Here is a 17,034-nt window from a genome sequence, read left to right as displayed (position 1 = left end):
CGTATGTGGCCTGTGGAAAGGCAAAACGTTTATTGCAACAACTCTTTGAGGGTTCCGTAAGTGGCGTGTTGCAAGGCAAGATTTATGTTCCTATCCTATTAATTCTCTTCCCCGATCTTCATCCCGGATGGTCTCTATTACAAGACCTAGGCTATTGTATTTAATGTAAAAGAGGGACGAAAGATGCCAGAGGAACAGTCAAACTCATAAATCAAAAATAAACTGACAACGGGTCATGGCTAAAAATGAAAAAAGACAAACAAAAGTAAACTTGTTCTCGTCCTGAACATGCATGATATATTTGCCACTGGACGTTTATCAACCAACAATCAATCAATTTATATTTAATAAGATGGTGTTTAAAATGAGTAAACTCGAGGTCGATATGACATGGACAAAGGGAGACTATTCTATATTTTGTTTTACCATTGTAATCGTAATGCTAGAGTGGCGAATTGAATGCATCTTCCTGAAACCTAAGGCTTATTGTAATAGACAGCCACGTTTAACCAGAAACGTGCTAGTTAACAAGGTAGCAGTTCGAAAAGAAGTCATGTGACATATTCTGATCCCAGACCAACAAAGTCTTTGCTCTTACTCCTAAATAGAGATTTCCAATAAAATGATTTAACACGACATAACCGACCTAACTCAACGTATTTCGTCCTATTGCATTGAAGCATGACGGAGGAGAGAGAGCATACACTGCACATATGTTTTGCTCTTTGAACACGCATTGTTTGCTGGAATATATTTTATAGCTTTACTTGGAAGAGTAATAGTTGATTGCAATAACTAATACGCAAAGAGATGCCTGTCATTGAAACCAAAATTGCATATAGATCATTACAAAAATAAACAAATAAACTACCAATTGAACACAATGTTGAAGTTATCTCTCAAAATAATGGAATTTGGTGCGACTGTCATACAAGTAAGAGGTTTGGCAAGCTTTAAAACCAGGTTTAATACATCATTTTCTACGTGTAAGAAAATGCATGTATCAAGTCAAGACAATGACTTTTGTTTTCGATTCTTTTGATGTGTTTAAGCTTTTAATTTTGCCATTTGAATAGGGAATTTCCTTTTTGAATTTTCCTCGGATGTCAGTATTTTTGGTGAATTTACTTTATCTTGTCTTTTTTTTGCCAAATAGACTATGTCACAGATTTGGCTAAAAGTTTGCATACAACTGTAGCTTGTTGATCTTTAACCGAAAATCGAAAAAAATAATAGTTATATATAAAAAAAAACACTCTTTTATCAACTGAAATATTACTGATTGAATTCTTTCTTAAAATCGTCAAATCTGTAATTCTACTCCATAGATTTTCTTGAAAAAACTATATTTTGTTTTAAATTTATTTTTTTAATTATGTAAAATACTATTAGGTCTGCGACTTCGTTTTTACGTTATACATCATTCAAAATGATATTGATTGTGAAAAAATACCAAAATACGTCGAAAATATTGTAACGTCAACGCGTTTCGGGCCGCAAAATGTTAGGTTTTTTTTTACGTTTTTCACTACGAACTAGGTTACAGATAGATATTTAGAAAACGGAGTCCGTGCCATATGATTATTTTATATCATTTAAAATCTATTAAGTAATAATAGAGATTGGTGATGTTAACATGTTAAAGACAAATGCAAGAAGGGTTTTCGCTGATTTTAAAAAGGTTATTTCAAAGAATTCAATCTGTAAAATTTCAGATATTAAAGGAGATAAATGCATAAAATGTCAATATTCACCTCAGAAGCTAACAAAACCTTTACATAGACTTATTATAAAGAAAGAATATAGTTACGATACTGTTGTCAGGTCATTAAAGATTACATATTTTGGCGTTAATATTTATTTACTTATAGGGTCTTTGCATCAGAACTAAACACATTTATTTAAAAGCCAGTTGTTGCCATGACACGGGTTATGTTTTTTCTCATATATGTGATGATGGTATGATACTAAACCCCTAACGGAAGGGGTTGTGCCTGATATTCATATGATGAAGACATAATCTTTCAATCAGTTTAATTGAAGTCTAGTTGTTATTTATGTATTATTGTCATTTTGTTTATTTTCTTTGGTTACATCTTCTGACATCAGACTCGGACTTCTCTTGCACTGAATTTTAATGTGCGTATTGTTATCGTTTACTTTTCTACATTGGCTTAGAGGTATAGGGGGAGAGTTGAGATCTCATAAACATGTTTAACGCCGCCGCATTTTTGCGCCCGTCCTAAGTCAGGAGCCTCTGGCCTTTGTTAGTCTTGTATTATTTATAATTTCAGTTTCTTTTGCACAATTTGGAGTTTAGTATGGCGTTCATGATCACTGAACTAGTGAAGCAGTGCGTAGTGTATTAAAAAATCTTTTGCTTTGTAATTAAATGTTAATTAAACAAATAGTTTCAATTCAATTTGTATTCTTTTATTTTTAATTTGTTTATAAAAAGCTTAGTATATTATCTAAGAAAACATGAATCTAAATTTCATAAATTTCGCTCATAAAATTTGTTTATTTATTTTAGAAAGCCATATGAAAAACGTGCTTTCTTACGCTTTTATTTTAGCTAACGTCTTCAAGTGTTTGCGACGTTTCATTATATATTTGTTTAGGGGCCAGCTGAAGGACGCCTCCTGGTGCGGGAATTTCTCGCTGCATTGAAGACCTGTGACCTTCTGCTGTTGTCTGTTCTATGGTCGGGTTGTTGTCTCTTTGACACATTTCCATTCTCAATTTTATCATTTTTTCTATTTTCTATTAAAGTTAAAGGAGGCAAGGTTGTGAGCAAAATTTTAGCAAAATCTGTGTCTTAGCCCATTTACTGTTCCCTAAATATAAAGCCCTTGCTAAAGTGCTGTGTCCGTTTGGGCGTCCAGGATGTATACAGTTTTGCCGAACCGGTTACACGGATAATCTTTTGACCGATTAACCGGTTTACCGGGGGTTATGTTGTTGTTTAAAGGCATTATCTTTTTATTAAACTACACATGTACTTTTTAAACAATAGATTGAAGTTTATCCTTGGGCAATATAAGGCATTCATTGTGATCATTTACTTTTACTTACGTCTTGAATTGTTGACCATTCTGGAGTTATTGACAATGATGTCGGACATGTTTGCTTTTTTGTACAACTTAGCTACAAGTCGGTCCTGTTCTAGATGTTATTTATAAGCGGTGTTTCGTGGCACGACGTACGATGGATGACTTGAGTGAAGAAGGATCTGCATACATGGAGTAAATGAGTTAACAGCCCTTTTTTCTAGGCCATTTTCTAGAGCACACGAAATCTGCACCGATTTATGGAGGGGTTTGGGTTGGTCAGTATTTAGTTTTATATGTTGTGTTTTGTGGGATTTTGATATGCTTTCTGTCGTTTTCGCTGTTGTATCATGATATTGTAGTTAACATTCGACTTGTGAGTTTGACTATCCCGTTGATATTTTCGTACTCTCTTTAACTATAAAATGTCATGATGAACCGACCAAAAAGGACAAATAAAATGTGTAAAAAAAATAATACTTTTAAAGATTACCTTCGTCGACTTTAAACTAGATTACATTATGACCGAACCGATCAATAAAAATCAATTTCAATCAAAATAAAGAAGTTAACCTTTATCGAAGTCTGGATCGAACTTTTATGCAATATTTTCTTTTTTTTTTCTTCCTGTAGAAAAAACAAATTAGGTCACACAAATCAAAGTGTGAATGTACGATGTCTTTCTCGCCAAGTATTTACGGAAATATAATATTCAACGTAGTATCCGGTGAATGTCGACAAAACATGGATTGATTAATCTCAAAACTAAGTAAACAGGGGTAAGTGGGGTAGTTTAAAATTGAGAAAATCTTCTGTACTTGCGAATGAACTGAGGTATTATATATAATCTAAAATCAAAACACGGTGAACGAAATATTAATTTCGAAAAACAAATATACTCTTGCAATATGATTGCATTTATACAATAATAGGATAACACATTGGTTTATTTTTAATTTTTTTACTGTATGTTCGTAATAAGTATATAAACAATGAACGTATCGCGAAACAATGTGTTCCGGTTGTGCTATTATCCTTTTAATGGATACAATTCATTCATAAAACAAAAATACGCCTTTACATGTTGAAATTTAAACAAGGACAAAGAACCTTACACAAACAATATTACAATTGGTCAAAACATTTCTATTCATAAACTTACAATACATGTCAAACTTATTAAAGACGTCAAAAATTGTAACGTATTATCTTTCATTCATATCTCAATAACAAAACCTTTGTGTGTAATGAACCGCGACTGGTTACATGTACATGTATATATAGATTATAAACAAATATGGTATATTTCATATGCAGGTTTGTCTTAATTTAAAATGTTTAACTTCTTTACATTTTGCTCTTTCTATCTTCATAGTTTAGATTATTAAGATTAAACCATCTTGACTTTTTCGAACGAAAAGAGGCCCTCCGAATGTAAACTATAAGTATTAGATATAACATAAGTCAAATGTCTTATGTTTTGGTCGAAAAAATACACAATTTGAAACCATAGTTGTTTCAAAATTTTGCTCTTTTAATATTTAAGGTACAAATGAATACAGTTACTTGTGAATTAAAATGAATAATAATAATAATAAAAAAACTGGTGACAATTTTGACCTATACAGTACACAAGATAATTTAAGTACGTAATACTTGTATAAGGTCCAAAGTACGCGTTGGTCGTCATTCGAAGGAATAGTGTTATTTAGTTCGTTAAAAAGAAATGGATCGTCCAAATTCTCAGAAAAAAATGACAGGGGGTGACAAAATTATAAGAATGAAAGAATTGGATACGTTTATTTTATATAGTATTGTATTAAATAACCCATAACTACAGTATCTAAATGCGTAGGTGATTTATATAAAAGGGTTTTGATTGTTGTTCAAATATTTTTTGATTTCTTTTGTGTTACAGTGTATTGAATTTCTTCAATTAATTTCGTGTAAGGTATCTGACTGCTAATTTTTCTTGGAATTGGTGCAGTTTATAAGATATTTGAAAAACGTATTTGGCTTAAACGATATTTAAAAAAAAAATACAATCAAATTTGAAAAATATATAATCATTGACTTTCTAAATTCCAGGAACCAACCATCGTTGAGTGTCTATAGTCATTCTACAATATTAGAGTTCGCAGATTGATGAAAGCCTCTACAGCTGGATTTTTGATTTCCTAAAGCAGTGTAGCAATGAGAAAAGAAACACACAAAATAACTGTTTTATCATTATAAATACGAGCTAAATGTGTAGAGCTTCTATAGATATTTTTTCTAAGGTAAGGTTATCTATTAGAATTTATATAACTTCTTATTTACCAAATCTGTTCAAATGTAAAAGTTTGTAATATTTGATAACTCTTTACGGATGATATTAAATGATACATCCGGATTCGGTGTGTAACTAAAGGTCTTATTATGAAACATGAAGTACGGCTTAGAGTTATTATAATAACTTTATATATAAATGGCACAAAGAGACAAATCATGTTTATATAAGTTCGCGAAGAAAATTCATAAAGGAAGAGAGTGGACTGTTATAAATCCTTGATGGTTTCATCAGCCAAGTAGTTACAAATGTAGTACTGACTAGATTTATACTTTTTGGAATTTTGGATCCTCAATGCTCTTCAACTTTGTACTTGTTTGGCTTTATAAATATTTTGATATGAGCGTCACTGATGAGTCTTATGTAGACGAAACGCGCGTCTGGCGTACTAAATTATAATCCTGGTACCTTTGATAACTATCATAACTCTTAAATTACACTGAAAATATATCAATACTAAGAAACCAACGTTCCAACTCTCTCAGGCAAATTTTACCTCAGCAGAATTAAGCTATTTTGTTAAGGTCTCATTTGTTCGTATAGTTCCAAACGTTTCTACATTTTTAAGCTGGATTTCAAACTGTTTTGGTTTAAGCGTTCCTGATGAGGGTTTGCTCAAGGAAAGCGCTTTTAAGAAGTAGGTTGAGATTAAAATTTTAAAAATAAAAATATTTTTCATCCAAAATACTGAAATATTTCTCATGCTTAAAACTATCCTTTTATAAACAGTATTTTAATGCTTTTATTGCCGGATTCCTGTAGGCTTGCGAGCCAATTTTATTTAAATTGATCCATCAAGTTCTGTGTTAAGATTACGTGTTACCATATTTTGTTAACAAGAAGAAAATGATGTCCACACATAGAACTAGCCACACGTGTCTAAAACTGATTTAGCGGGTATTTACCATAAACTTATTATACCATGTTAGGTAATGGCTAAATAACATAAAATAACAGGTTACGTGTCAGATATTCAAGTAACTAACTCGTATCACTAATAAATCACACATTTTTGCCATTTGAATGAAAGTTCTAATGGATATCTACCCAATTATCCTAGAGCAACTGAATTTCATATAGTTCTTACATGAACGGAAACAATTCACCATAGATCATCAAATCTGGAGTAGACTTTTAGTCTCTAAGAAATACTTTACAACATTTAATGTGAACCCTTTCGATGAATACATTATTTTTAAAGACCACCCTTACAGTAGAATAGATTGAATAGACATGCATTTTCTGACCTCGGCGGACAATAATGTTGTCCTTAAAAGTATTATTTCAAGGTTCATGTACATTTTTTACCTGCCTTTTTAAATTTTTAATTTTTTTAATGTAATATTTGAAATCCCCCAAAAATTGTGTAAATATGATAAAATTGAGAATGAAAATGGGGAAAATGTCTAAGAAACAACAAACCGAACAAAGAGCAGAAAACAGCCGAAGGCAACAAAAATATAAGTCTTCAACATATTGAAAATCCTGTACCAGGAGGCTTACGCACCTAATTGAATATTAAATAAAAACAATTATATCTAGCATATACAAACTATAACAGAAATAACTTAATATATTTTAAAGTAGAACAGACGATATCAACCACCAATAACCGAATCCCTCCGAGACATACACTGTAGCAAAAACGACTGAGCAACTGTTACAGATGGCCCAAAATATCCTCAATGTTTACAGGTCCAAAACGGTTGGTGGTGATTAAGTGTTACATCGCCATATAAATGACAACTAAACTCAGTATATAATATATACCTGCTCCCAGTAAAAGAACACATTAAGCTAGAGTACCCACACAAATGGGTTAAAATAATTTTGTTTTAACACCAACCAAAATATAGCATTTGGCAATAGTAAATCAAGAAAAAGATGGATTCAATTTCTGTCACTTGTCTCAAAAATGAAAAAAATAATTTGTTTTATATAAAAGTTTGAACAAGTGGAGGTTCCAAGTACAGCTTATAAATGCGCATTATAAATAAGTTATATTATCAATCATAGTTTACAAGTAGATATTGCATCATCTGTTCGCTGTACGTAAACACTATATACGTTGACCTCTAATTTGTTGCCAAATTATACGTCATTTGGTTTCTGGTTGAAAGTTGACACATTGGCAATCATACCGCATCTTCTTATTTTTCTGTGGCTAATTGCTGAAAATAGAAATAAACCGGTGAATATTCTATTATTAACAGCAAAAAGAAACCAAACATATAATGCAATATATGATAAAAAGTCACGACTTATTTTTATTTTATAAATAAAACGGAAACATATACTTTTAACATCCTAAGTTTGATCATGCAGACTATACACAAACTGAGGTTAGTTCGATCAAAATCGAAGCCGGTGTTTCCTTTCATTGAAATTATTGTTTGATATCAATATTTTCTTGAAATCAAATGTAATTTCCATAATGATGTTAAAAAGTATATTTTATAGTTTATATCGAGTTGAAAATATGCTGTAATAGGCGAAACCTTCAGCTAAAAGACTTATATAAACATAAAAAAATAAAAACACAATGTTTATTTCAAATAACGTCGGACATAAATAGTAGAAGCAGAATCACGATGAGGTGGAAAAGAAGGATCATGCTACATTTTCCAGATGGAAAAATTTAATCGACCCAGGCCCTCCTCTGGAAAAATTGGCATTGTGGAGGAATTGCTATAGGACAACGGCCCTTATTTGAAATGCATGAGAGTATTGTCGAAGCACGATTCCTTATATCGTGTAAAAAGATTTGAAATATTTGGTCAAGTGACACTTAAAGTGTACCCGAAACTAGAAATATACATTCCTCATATCATGAAAAGGGGGTGGAGTTTTAAGGATAGAGGTCCTCGTCGTTTAAAATAAACTGTTCTCCAAAAACTACACTGTGCTTTGCAACAACTCACTGAACAGCCCCATGTGATCTTTCACGAAGCGAAGTTTTTGACCTTCGAAAATGATTCTCTTTTCCAGTGGAATTCTTAGTTACTCGGTTTTCATCGACTTAAACAAGATAAATAAAATGTTGTTTTCAAATAAGTTTAAACATATTTATTTATAGTGGATTGGGAAACAAGTTATTGCATCTTATATTTATCCCGTTCCACGTTGCAGGTACGCGTGCTGCCTTGTAGCGGCATCAGTATACTCTTTTTTGAAATCTACAAGGGTGTATTTTTTAAGTGCAAGATATATAATGGCTCTCTCTTATATAACACGGACCAGCCATTCATCGTCCCCTTCCTACATACTATGACCGTTTCTCAAGACCATACTGGTAAATGGTGTCGAGGGAGAGCCGAAAATTCGGTCACTGAAATTTTCTCACCAGAACGGGGATCGAACCAGGAACCTTTGTGTTAGTAGTCCGATGCCTTAACCACTACACCACGGCTCTCCTCTTCTCTTTTCTAATGTCGGTACATTACACCAACACGTCATTCAATCTATCCTGTTCTCTGCATTTCAAAAACACAAGTGGTTACAGTATCCATCATGAACTAAAATTGAAGAAATCAGAAACCGCCATCTTTAATTACAAAGCTTTATTTTTTGAAGTGTCGAAGTATTTTAAGTATAATTTACTTATCTCTTAAACATGAAGGTTCTTTTCTTCGGTTGCATCCTGGTACAACACAACATGTACTTATATAAGTAGGTTGTTTGCTAAGAAATGACAGAAACTGAATATTATTATTACTTATTTTTTATATACTCAATGATGTCAGGAATATGACAGTTGTTTTCCATTCGTTTGATGTGTTTGAGCTTTCGATATTGCCATTTGATAAGGGAATTTCCGATTTGATTTTTTTATTTGATCTCGGTATTTTTGTTATTTTACTTTTTGAAAGGGTATACAAATGAAGAATAAATTATCAGGTGTAAGCATATTTTCATGCATATAAGTGAATTCACGATTATCACGAACATTATAAATTTATGTTTAATATCCAAAATTTACTGCAATATTTTTATGCCCAACCTACGATAGTAGAGGGGCATTATGTTTTCTGGTCTGTGCCTCCGTTCGTCCGTTCGTCCTTCCGTTCGTTCGTCCGTGTGTCCGTTCGTCCTGCTCCAGGTTAAAGTTTTGGTCAAGGTAGTTTTTGATGAAGCTGAAGTCCAATCAACTAGAAACTTAGTACACTTGTTGGTTATGATGTGATCTTTCTAATTCTAAAGCCAAATTAGACTTTCGAGCCCAATTTCACGGTCTTAAGAACACAGAAAATAAAAGTGGGAGTTTCTGGTTTAAGTTTTTGGTTAATGTAGTTTTTTGATGAAGTTGAAGTCCAAACAACTTGAAACTTAGAACACATGTTCCCTATGGTATGATCTTTCTAATTTAAATGCCAAATTATTTTTTTTCCAAATTTCACGGTTCATTGAACATGGAAAATGATAGTGCGAGTGGGGCATCCGTGTACTTAGGACAGAAATAATCAGTGAAAATGTAACTTTATGTTCGAAATTTATCAACCAAATGTCTAGTTATTTGTTATACAGCCGAAGATTGTGGTAAAGTTTACAATTATATATCCATCTGTTGCTTCTAGATGTATACATATTTGTTACTTTCTATATGAAAGAACCTAACATTATGTATATACGTATAATCAATTAAGAGTGTATAGGTTAAGCAGGTTAAGTACACAAAACATGTCATTCGAGCTTGTTATTAGCTGCAAGCGTTCTTTGATCCGGTTCAATGTATATTATTGTTTTTTTGTTCTTATGGTTTTGTTAAATCTATTACAATATTGCTACTTAAAAAAAAATGAAAACAACTCGTTATAATTACATGCGTCCGAAGCGCTTTCATTAGAAACGCTCAAAGCCAAATATTTGAAAGTTAAGGATGTACAAAATAACATATGTAACACTTTTTTTATTTGTTTAAGAATTTGTATGCCCCACAGTCGGCATTAAGTGTTATCAATGAACGTCCTTTCGTCCTTCTTTCTGTCCATCCTACTTTCATTTCCGCACTTTTACTTAAATTGCCTCCTACACAATGCCAAACACCATTAACCTTGAAATTTATTTTAATTTTGTTTCCTCAAACTTACTTTAAGTTTAAATCGTTAACATTTTATGGCATTCATACGCAATGCTGATATTTAAGACTAGCAGAGTTCGATTTCGCTTGAGAGTCATTTACCGTTGAAGAGTTTTGCCCCTTTTCAATTGATGGATTGCAAAGCTTGGGCGTGAATTTTTGTGTCCTATGACACATGCGTTTTATCTTTTGTAATATTTGCATGTTAAGGGTGAAAACACATACGCACACACTTTTGTGTTCCTAGGGGCGGATCTAGCCATTTTAAAAATCGGGGGTTCCAAATATTTCAAATGCATTGTTCGCCCCCCCCCAAAAAAAAAAGGGGGGTTCCAACTCCCGGACCCCCCTCCTTTGGATCCGCCACTGGTTTCTGACCTAGTCAGTTAGGAAACACGACAGTTATTGTCTAATATTTTATCTTAACTTTTCTAGTCTTTGACAGATTTTGTTATTGGTCGAATAAATTTGACTGTCTATGATATATTTTTGCATCTATTTTCTCCGAATCATAGTGATTTAAAGATGTTTGCTTGTCATGGGATTTTTGTCAGATTTTCAGAATCTTCTGGTTTTATACATTTGAAAGCCTTTAAAAAAATTGCCCATTGGCCCCCATTTTGTTTTATCAATCTTTTATATGTATAATTATAAGCCATCTGTAAAAGTTTGATTAAATCCTTGTTATTTTTTAATAGTTTTTATGATAAAGCAATTGAAAATCGAGATAAAACATTTCCCGCCAAAATTGCAATTGCTAATATCTCGAAAAGGAGCGCATGACCTATCTTTTTTGTTGCTTTTTTGGTTGCTTTATTAGACCCCTTTCAATATATACTAGTGTTAAAAAAAGCTTGTTATTTTGAAACTGGGTAGCGAACTTCCTTATGGCTTGACATACAGTCTAGAAATCATTGAAATATTTTTGTTTTAGACGAAATGTCTTTTGACTAGTTGTCCTGTCTCTTTAACGTATTAACTGTATGCTGTTTTTATTCTTCCTTATTTTAAAACTGTTCGATTGGTTAATTACTCTATACGCTAAGAATATTTTTTTCAAATGTTCTGTAATTAACAGCTGATGCTAAGAAAAGATGAATCTGTGAAGAAACGTGTTGATTGCTTGTTTACTTTGTGGTTATTTTGAGCAGTTCGTTTGCACTCTGAAATTCATAAGCTCTTAATATATGCAAAAACTACAGTTCAACGTGTGCACGGACATTCAATGATTTTGTGATTAACACGCCGATACTTATAACACATACACACACATCTGTACAGAAACCTGTTGGTTGTATGCTTTTTAACTTTGTGTTTCTTTTGAGCAGTTCGTTTGCACTCTGAAACTCATTGCACAAACTACAGTACGTACTTTGACCTATAATGGTTTACTTTTATAAATTGTGACTTGGATACCACATCTTCTTATATCTACAAATTAAAGTTCAACGTGTGCACGGACATTCAATGATCCCGTCTACTTGAAGTATAGGTACATTTATATATGAGTGTCTCCAAGCCCAGGACATCCGAGATAGTCTGACGTTTGTCCGAATAGCAAAAGAATGAATCAGAACACAATTATACAGGGACATCCATATACAAAAAGCAATTTAAACTTATGAAGGGATCGAAAGCACACTTCCTGTTTAGAAGTGACTAAAGTGTGTTACTTCATATAATACTGTGTTTCCTTTTTCCGAGTATTATTCATTTTATTTTCGTCAGTGAAGATTGTATCACTTACAATACCGTGCTTATAAATTTGTTGGATAATTATTAATTTTAACTGCCTTTTTATTAAACGTAAGTATTCACATAAAATGTGCGATTTAACAAAATACAACATACTAATTATACGAATTTCACTGTGATGAATACAATAATGAATGGTTTTTTTATATGTAAACTTAACGTTGTTTATTTTTAACTTCCTATGTTGCATAAACTGTCATCTTGTTGTCAAGGAAACAAAGTTAGTTTAACAAGGACTACTTAAATGAATGAATATGGCAATTTTTATCTGATGCAATATTTCTTTGAACACATTTTATTGTGCTTGAGTATAAAAAATGATGATGTTTCAAATATCATGGGAATAATTCTTTGCGTTTTCCTGCTTTAAACAGGAAATTACTAATCCATTTAAAAATCACAAACTTTTGTGTTTGATTTTAACAGTTCAGCTTACGACCAATGGTAAATAAAGCCATCTCCAATCAATAAAGAATAGAAGAGGGCCTGGATGGGGTTTATAGAATAGCGAATAACGAGCAAAAAGTGCATAATAAAGGGAATGAAGAATAGAGAAAATATGAAAAAAGAAAAAGAAAAGAGAACGATGGGGTGCTAAAAATATAAAGAATAGAGAATAAAAAGCAACATAAAAAAGAAATTGAAAAAATGGCATAAAAAAACCCAAAAAAAAACGGAACAAAACGAAACGAAAGATCCCTAATCTAGACCCTCACATTTGCAGCTTGTTACTGATGTCATTACTATGTATCTTTTCAGAGTGAGGATGAGTAAACCTTAGCAAGCAATATGAATTTTGATATGAATAGTTCTTTAGACAGTAATTCCACTTTAACAACTCCGGATGAGGTAGGAACATGTCGGATCTCAAACTGGTTGATAGCTAAAGCAGAGAACGATAAACAGCCATTAATTTCTGTGATATGTGCCATTGGTGTTCTGCTGCTAACTGGCATGATTGGGAATGGATTAGTGATATATGTGTATTCTCGGAAGCCAAAAACAACAACAAACCGTATTTTTATTTTAGCTTTAGCAATTTTAGACTTTTTAAGCTGTACAGTAGTAATACCTTTTGAGATCTATGATTTGGGACACACGTTTACATTCACACGGACGATTTTATGTAAACTTGCTCGATTTAGTGAATTTATGTTAATATTAGGAGCAGGATTTACATTAGTGGCGATTTCAATAGACCGATATGTACATTTATGTCGTTATAAATCTCGTTTACTTCTAACAGCTAGCCGTGCCAAGAAAGTTTGTGGATTTTGTGTGTTCCTCGGTTTATTTTTTGCCGTGCCTCTATTGAGCTTTGCTGGACTTGAAAAGATACCATTGTATGTCAATGAAACAAACGTGACAGCGTGTGGTTGTACAACATTCAAAGACCCGAATGCAAAAAGCGGGAAAATATACACTTATTTACTGATGTCTGTTTTTCTATCAGCTCTTGTTACAATGTTAGTTTCGTATTGTTTTATTGGTGCGACCTTATATGGACGGCGTCAAGGAAAAACAAGGAATGGTTTAACATTCATAACTAATACCGAAGAAACAAAACGTTTGCATAAAACTAAAGCGTTCCCGGAAATGAGAAAAAAGGAAAGTTTTGCCATTGGAAAGTCATCATTTAGTTTAAATGGATCAACTTTTATTTTTTTAACAGTGACTGTTGTGTTTGTGATCGGATTTGTACCACATTTAAGTGTACGTGTCTTCCGCTTTCTCCACCTCGCTTTCAATGACGATACCTCCATGGATTTATTGTATAATTTCTTAGTTCGATCATATTTGATAAACAGTGTCTGTAATCCGTTTATATATAGTATTATACACAAGAGATTTAGGGATGAATTGATAAAAACTATAAAATCTATTATTTGTTGTAAAAGGAAATCATCATTATCAAAATCACAAAGGTCAAGAACCAACTCGACAAACAATGAAACTTCATTCACATAATAATCTTCTTTATTCACATTGATTCATAATTGCATAAATAAATTTGTATTTTTTTCACGTTTTGTAACTTCGCAAAAACTTCTACTATTTGGCACTCAGCTGACTGTCAATACAAAATCAGAAGATGACTGCAAATGTGACGAGTATTCACCAAAGATCAAAGGAAAAGATGGTAAACTGCTTACAGATGACCTGGTTTTCATCCTCTGTCTATTTTTCTCATAAAAACGTATTTACAATGTAAATGTTTATCTGAATCATCCTAAAGGTGTTAATTACAATTTCATTATACAGTGTCACAGAATAACTGAAACATATGGTGTTTTTATAATTATAGTTAGAGCATAAATAAATCCAGATTGCTTCAATCAAATATATATACATATACTGGTATATTATATAGACCTTGATTGTTGCTATTTTTTCAATCCGGATGAGTTCTGAAATTACACAGCTTTTCATGACATCTCACCAGTTTTTGAAACTAACTATATTATATGGCCCTGTTTCTCAGCACTGTTTAAATAATGTATTGTGCATAAAACGTTTAAAATATAAAAAGATGTTCAAAACAACCGTATACAATTCAAATGAACCATTTTATAACTATAGTTTGTAAGTTTGTATACAACAATGGGTAAATAAACTTTTTTTAAAGTTTATAATTTTTTACCACTTGTGACCTTTATTTTAGCAACCACTTGACCCAACAAGAAGCTTTTAAAGAAATTGTTTTCTTTTCTGATCAGACGTTAAAGCAATATTAAGGTCTTATGTGAGTATTATCAGGATAAAAGCTGCGTAACTGAATACAATTTTTCAGGGGGAAAAATAAAGATTGTCAAGTCTACAGATAACAGGTAAAATTCTTTTTTTCTGACTGCCGTTAAAGGAATTCAGAAACCGGAATCAAAGAATAAAAACCACACCAAGCAAAACAAAAGGAAGAGAACAGGCGAAGAGACATGCAATGATTGATTGTAATTTTCTCTCAGAATTTTCTAAAGTCGAGTGGCAAACAATTTACGACTATCATCAAACTACAATAACCAGGTTGAAAATGGATAATTTGAACAAATCTGCTATTTTTGTTGCAACATGAAGGATAAGTCAGACTAGGAACTTAGCCTTACTTGGAGTAATCTACGTATTTACTCTATTTCCTGAAGTATTTCCAGCTAATTGGAATTTTTCTTAGCATTTTTTTTTTTGTATAAAAAAAGGCAGGCATCTGTACTGGTTTTTAATATAGTACGTTCTTGTATGAATCTTTTGTTATTCGTCGTATCAAGTTTAAAAGGGAAGGGTTCATATCTAAATTTATTTAGTACCGCCTCTTATGCAAGTGCCTACTCCAACTCAGGAACACTGCCAGTAGCTATGTTCAGTTATTCATTTATAGTTTTGCCATGCATTTAGGGAATTTGATATTGGTAATGGCTCTTTGGTACACTTATTAACATGTATGCTCAACCCTTTTTGTAGATTTTATGCGATTTAAAGATTGGCATATATTGCATAAACACATGCCGAATGTTGTCTATGGCTGAAGGCAGTGTGTTGGTCATAGATTCCGTTGACAGCTGAAGCTTCTGTAAATAAACGCATCATAGATACCATGAGTAAATTTTGTTAATACGCCATACGCGCGTTTCGTCTAAAAAAAAGACTCATCAGTGACGCTCTAATCCAAAAACGTTAAAAATGCCAAATGAAGTACGAAGTTGGAGAGCATTGAGGATCAAAATTTCTAAAAGTTTTGCCAAATACAGCAAATGTGTAATCTATGCCTGAGATAGAAAAGCCTTAGAATTTAAAAAAAACCCCAACTTTTTGTAAACAGTTAATTTATAAATATAACCATATCAATGATAATTCATGTCAGCACAAAAGCGCTGACTACTGGGCTGGTGATACCCTCGGGGAAATAAATCTTCACCAGCAGTGGCATATATCACATTTACAGAGAATCACTTTTGAAATGTTGTTTTGTATGTTATGAACCTAACACATTTGAATAGGAAAGACGACCAATGATCATGACCGACCGGGTATGTCAGAACTGTTGGTCATTTACATACTTATGTGACAGCTGCCAAATTCATTTCACATGAATTATTTAACAGATGAAACCAACTTGATACTAGTATATTAATTGCATGCTGCATGCGTCCGAAGCCTTTTTCTGGATTTACTTTCATCAGGAACCTCAAAGCCAAAAATTTGAAAGTCAAGGATTTATAGGAACCATAAACAATGGAAGAGCTATATCATCAAAAATAACCAAATACAATAACAAATCCATGTAAGGTCAACTTTGCATGAGGGAGATAAAACCTTAGTGTATTTATAATTAAAATTATGAACAGACAGTTTTAGAAAGGATTGTTATAAATGATGTCAATACCGAAGTACTGGTCACTTAGCTGATGATACCCTTGGGAATTACTTTATAACGATAACTATCATGTATGTTTCTTTATTTATTCTACACAGAAGTAGTAATAAACGTTCGAAGTATTCATAAAGGTTATATCTAACGCATAATCATGACCTTTTTTTTGGCGATATATATTAAAGGGGCACTAGCTACGAGATATATGAAAAACCTAACATATTTTTTTTTGGCTCAGTCAGTAATGAAATACAAATAGTGAAATAATAATTCCTTTTTAGTAGCCAATAAAATTCAATTGTGTCAAAATAAGCAAAAACACATTAATTGTGAATTATTCTCTTGCAAGTGAATAACTCGACCTCATTGAATCCGTATTGATGTAAACTTTAATTCAACCCCTTAGCTTGAGATGGATAACACGTGAATTGTATTTGTGAACTCATTTGAAGGAGGAGAA

At 32.4% G+C, this 17,034-nt stretch overlaps 1 protein-coding gene across 5 annotated transcripts; it reads left to right on the top strand.

The window, feature by feature from the left end:
• The first annotated feature begins 3,071 nt into the window (after nucleotides 1-3,071).
• On the top strand, nucleotides 3,072-14,233 carry LOC134711267 (neuropeptides B/W receptor type 2-like). Of its 5 annotated transcripts, XM_063571786.1 has the most exons (4): nucleotides 3,073-3,328; nucleotides 3,684-3,829; nucleotides 5,139-5,329; nucleotides 12,971-14,233. In XM_063571786.1, exon 4 carries the CDS (start codon nucleotides 13,001-13,003, stop codon nucleotides 14,177-14,179), a length of 1,179 nt encoding a protein of 392 aa, XP_063427856.1. In that variant the 5' UTR covers nucleotides 3,073-3,328; nucleotides 3,684-3,829; nucleotides 5,139-5,329; nucleotides 12,971-13,000; the 3' UTR covers nucleotides 14,180-14,233. The 5 variants fall into 5 exon arrangements, with proteins under 5 accessions (XP_063427859.1, XP_063427856.1, XP_063427857.1 ...); XM_063571789.1 differs by lacking the exon at nucleotides 5,139-5,329 and having other exon boundaries at nucleotides 3,072-3,328; XM_063571787.1 differs by lacking the exon at nucleotides 3,684-3,829.
• Nucleotides 14,234-17,034: the final 2,801 nt, after the last annotated feature.

This window comes from Mytilus trossulus, chromosome 3 (genome assembly GCF_036588685.1).
Source record: "Mytilus trossulus isolate FHL-02 chromosome 3, PNRI_Mtr1.1.1.hap1, whole genome shotgun sequence".
NCBI lineage: Eukaryota > Metazoa > Mollusca > Bivalvia > Mytilida > Mytilidae > Mytilus > Mytilus trossulus.
This window is presented reverse-complemented; position numbering and strand designations above follow the sequence as displayed.

Excerpts from the sequence above, each read along its gene's own strand:
- LOC134711267 (XM_063571789.1), top strand. The coding sequence starts at position 13,001 with ATGAATTTTGATATGAATAGTTCTTTAGACAGTAATTCCACTTTAACA.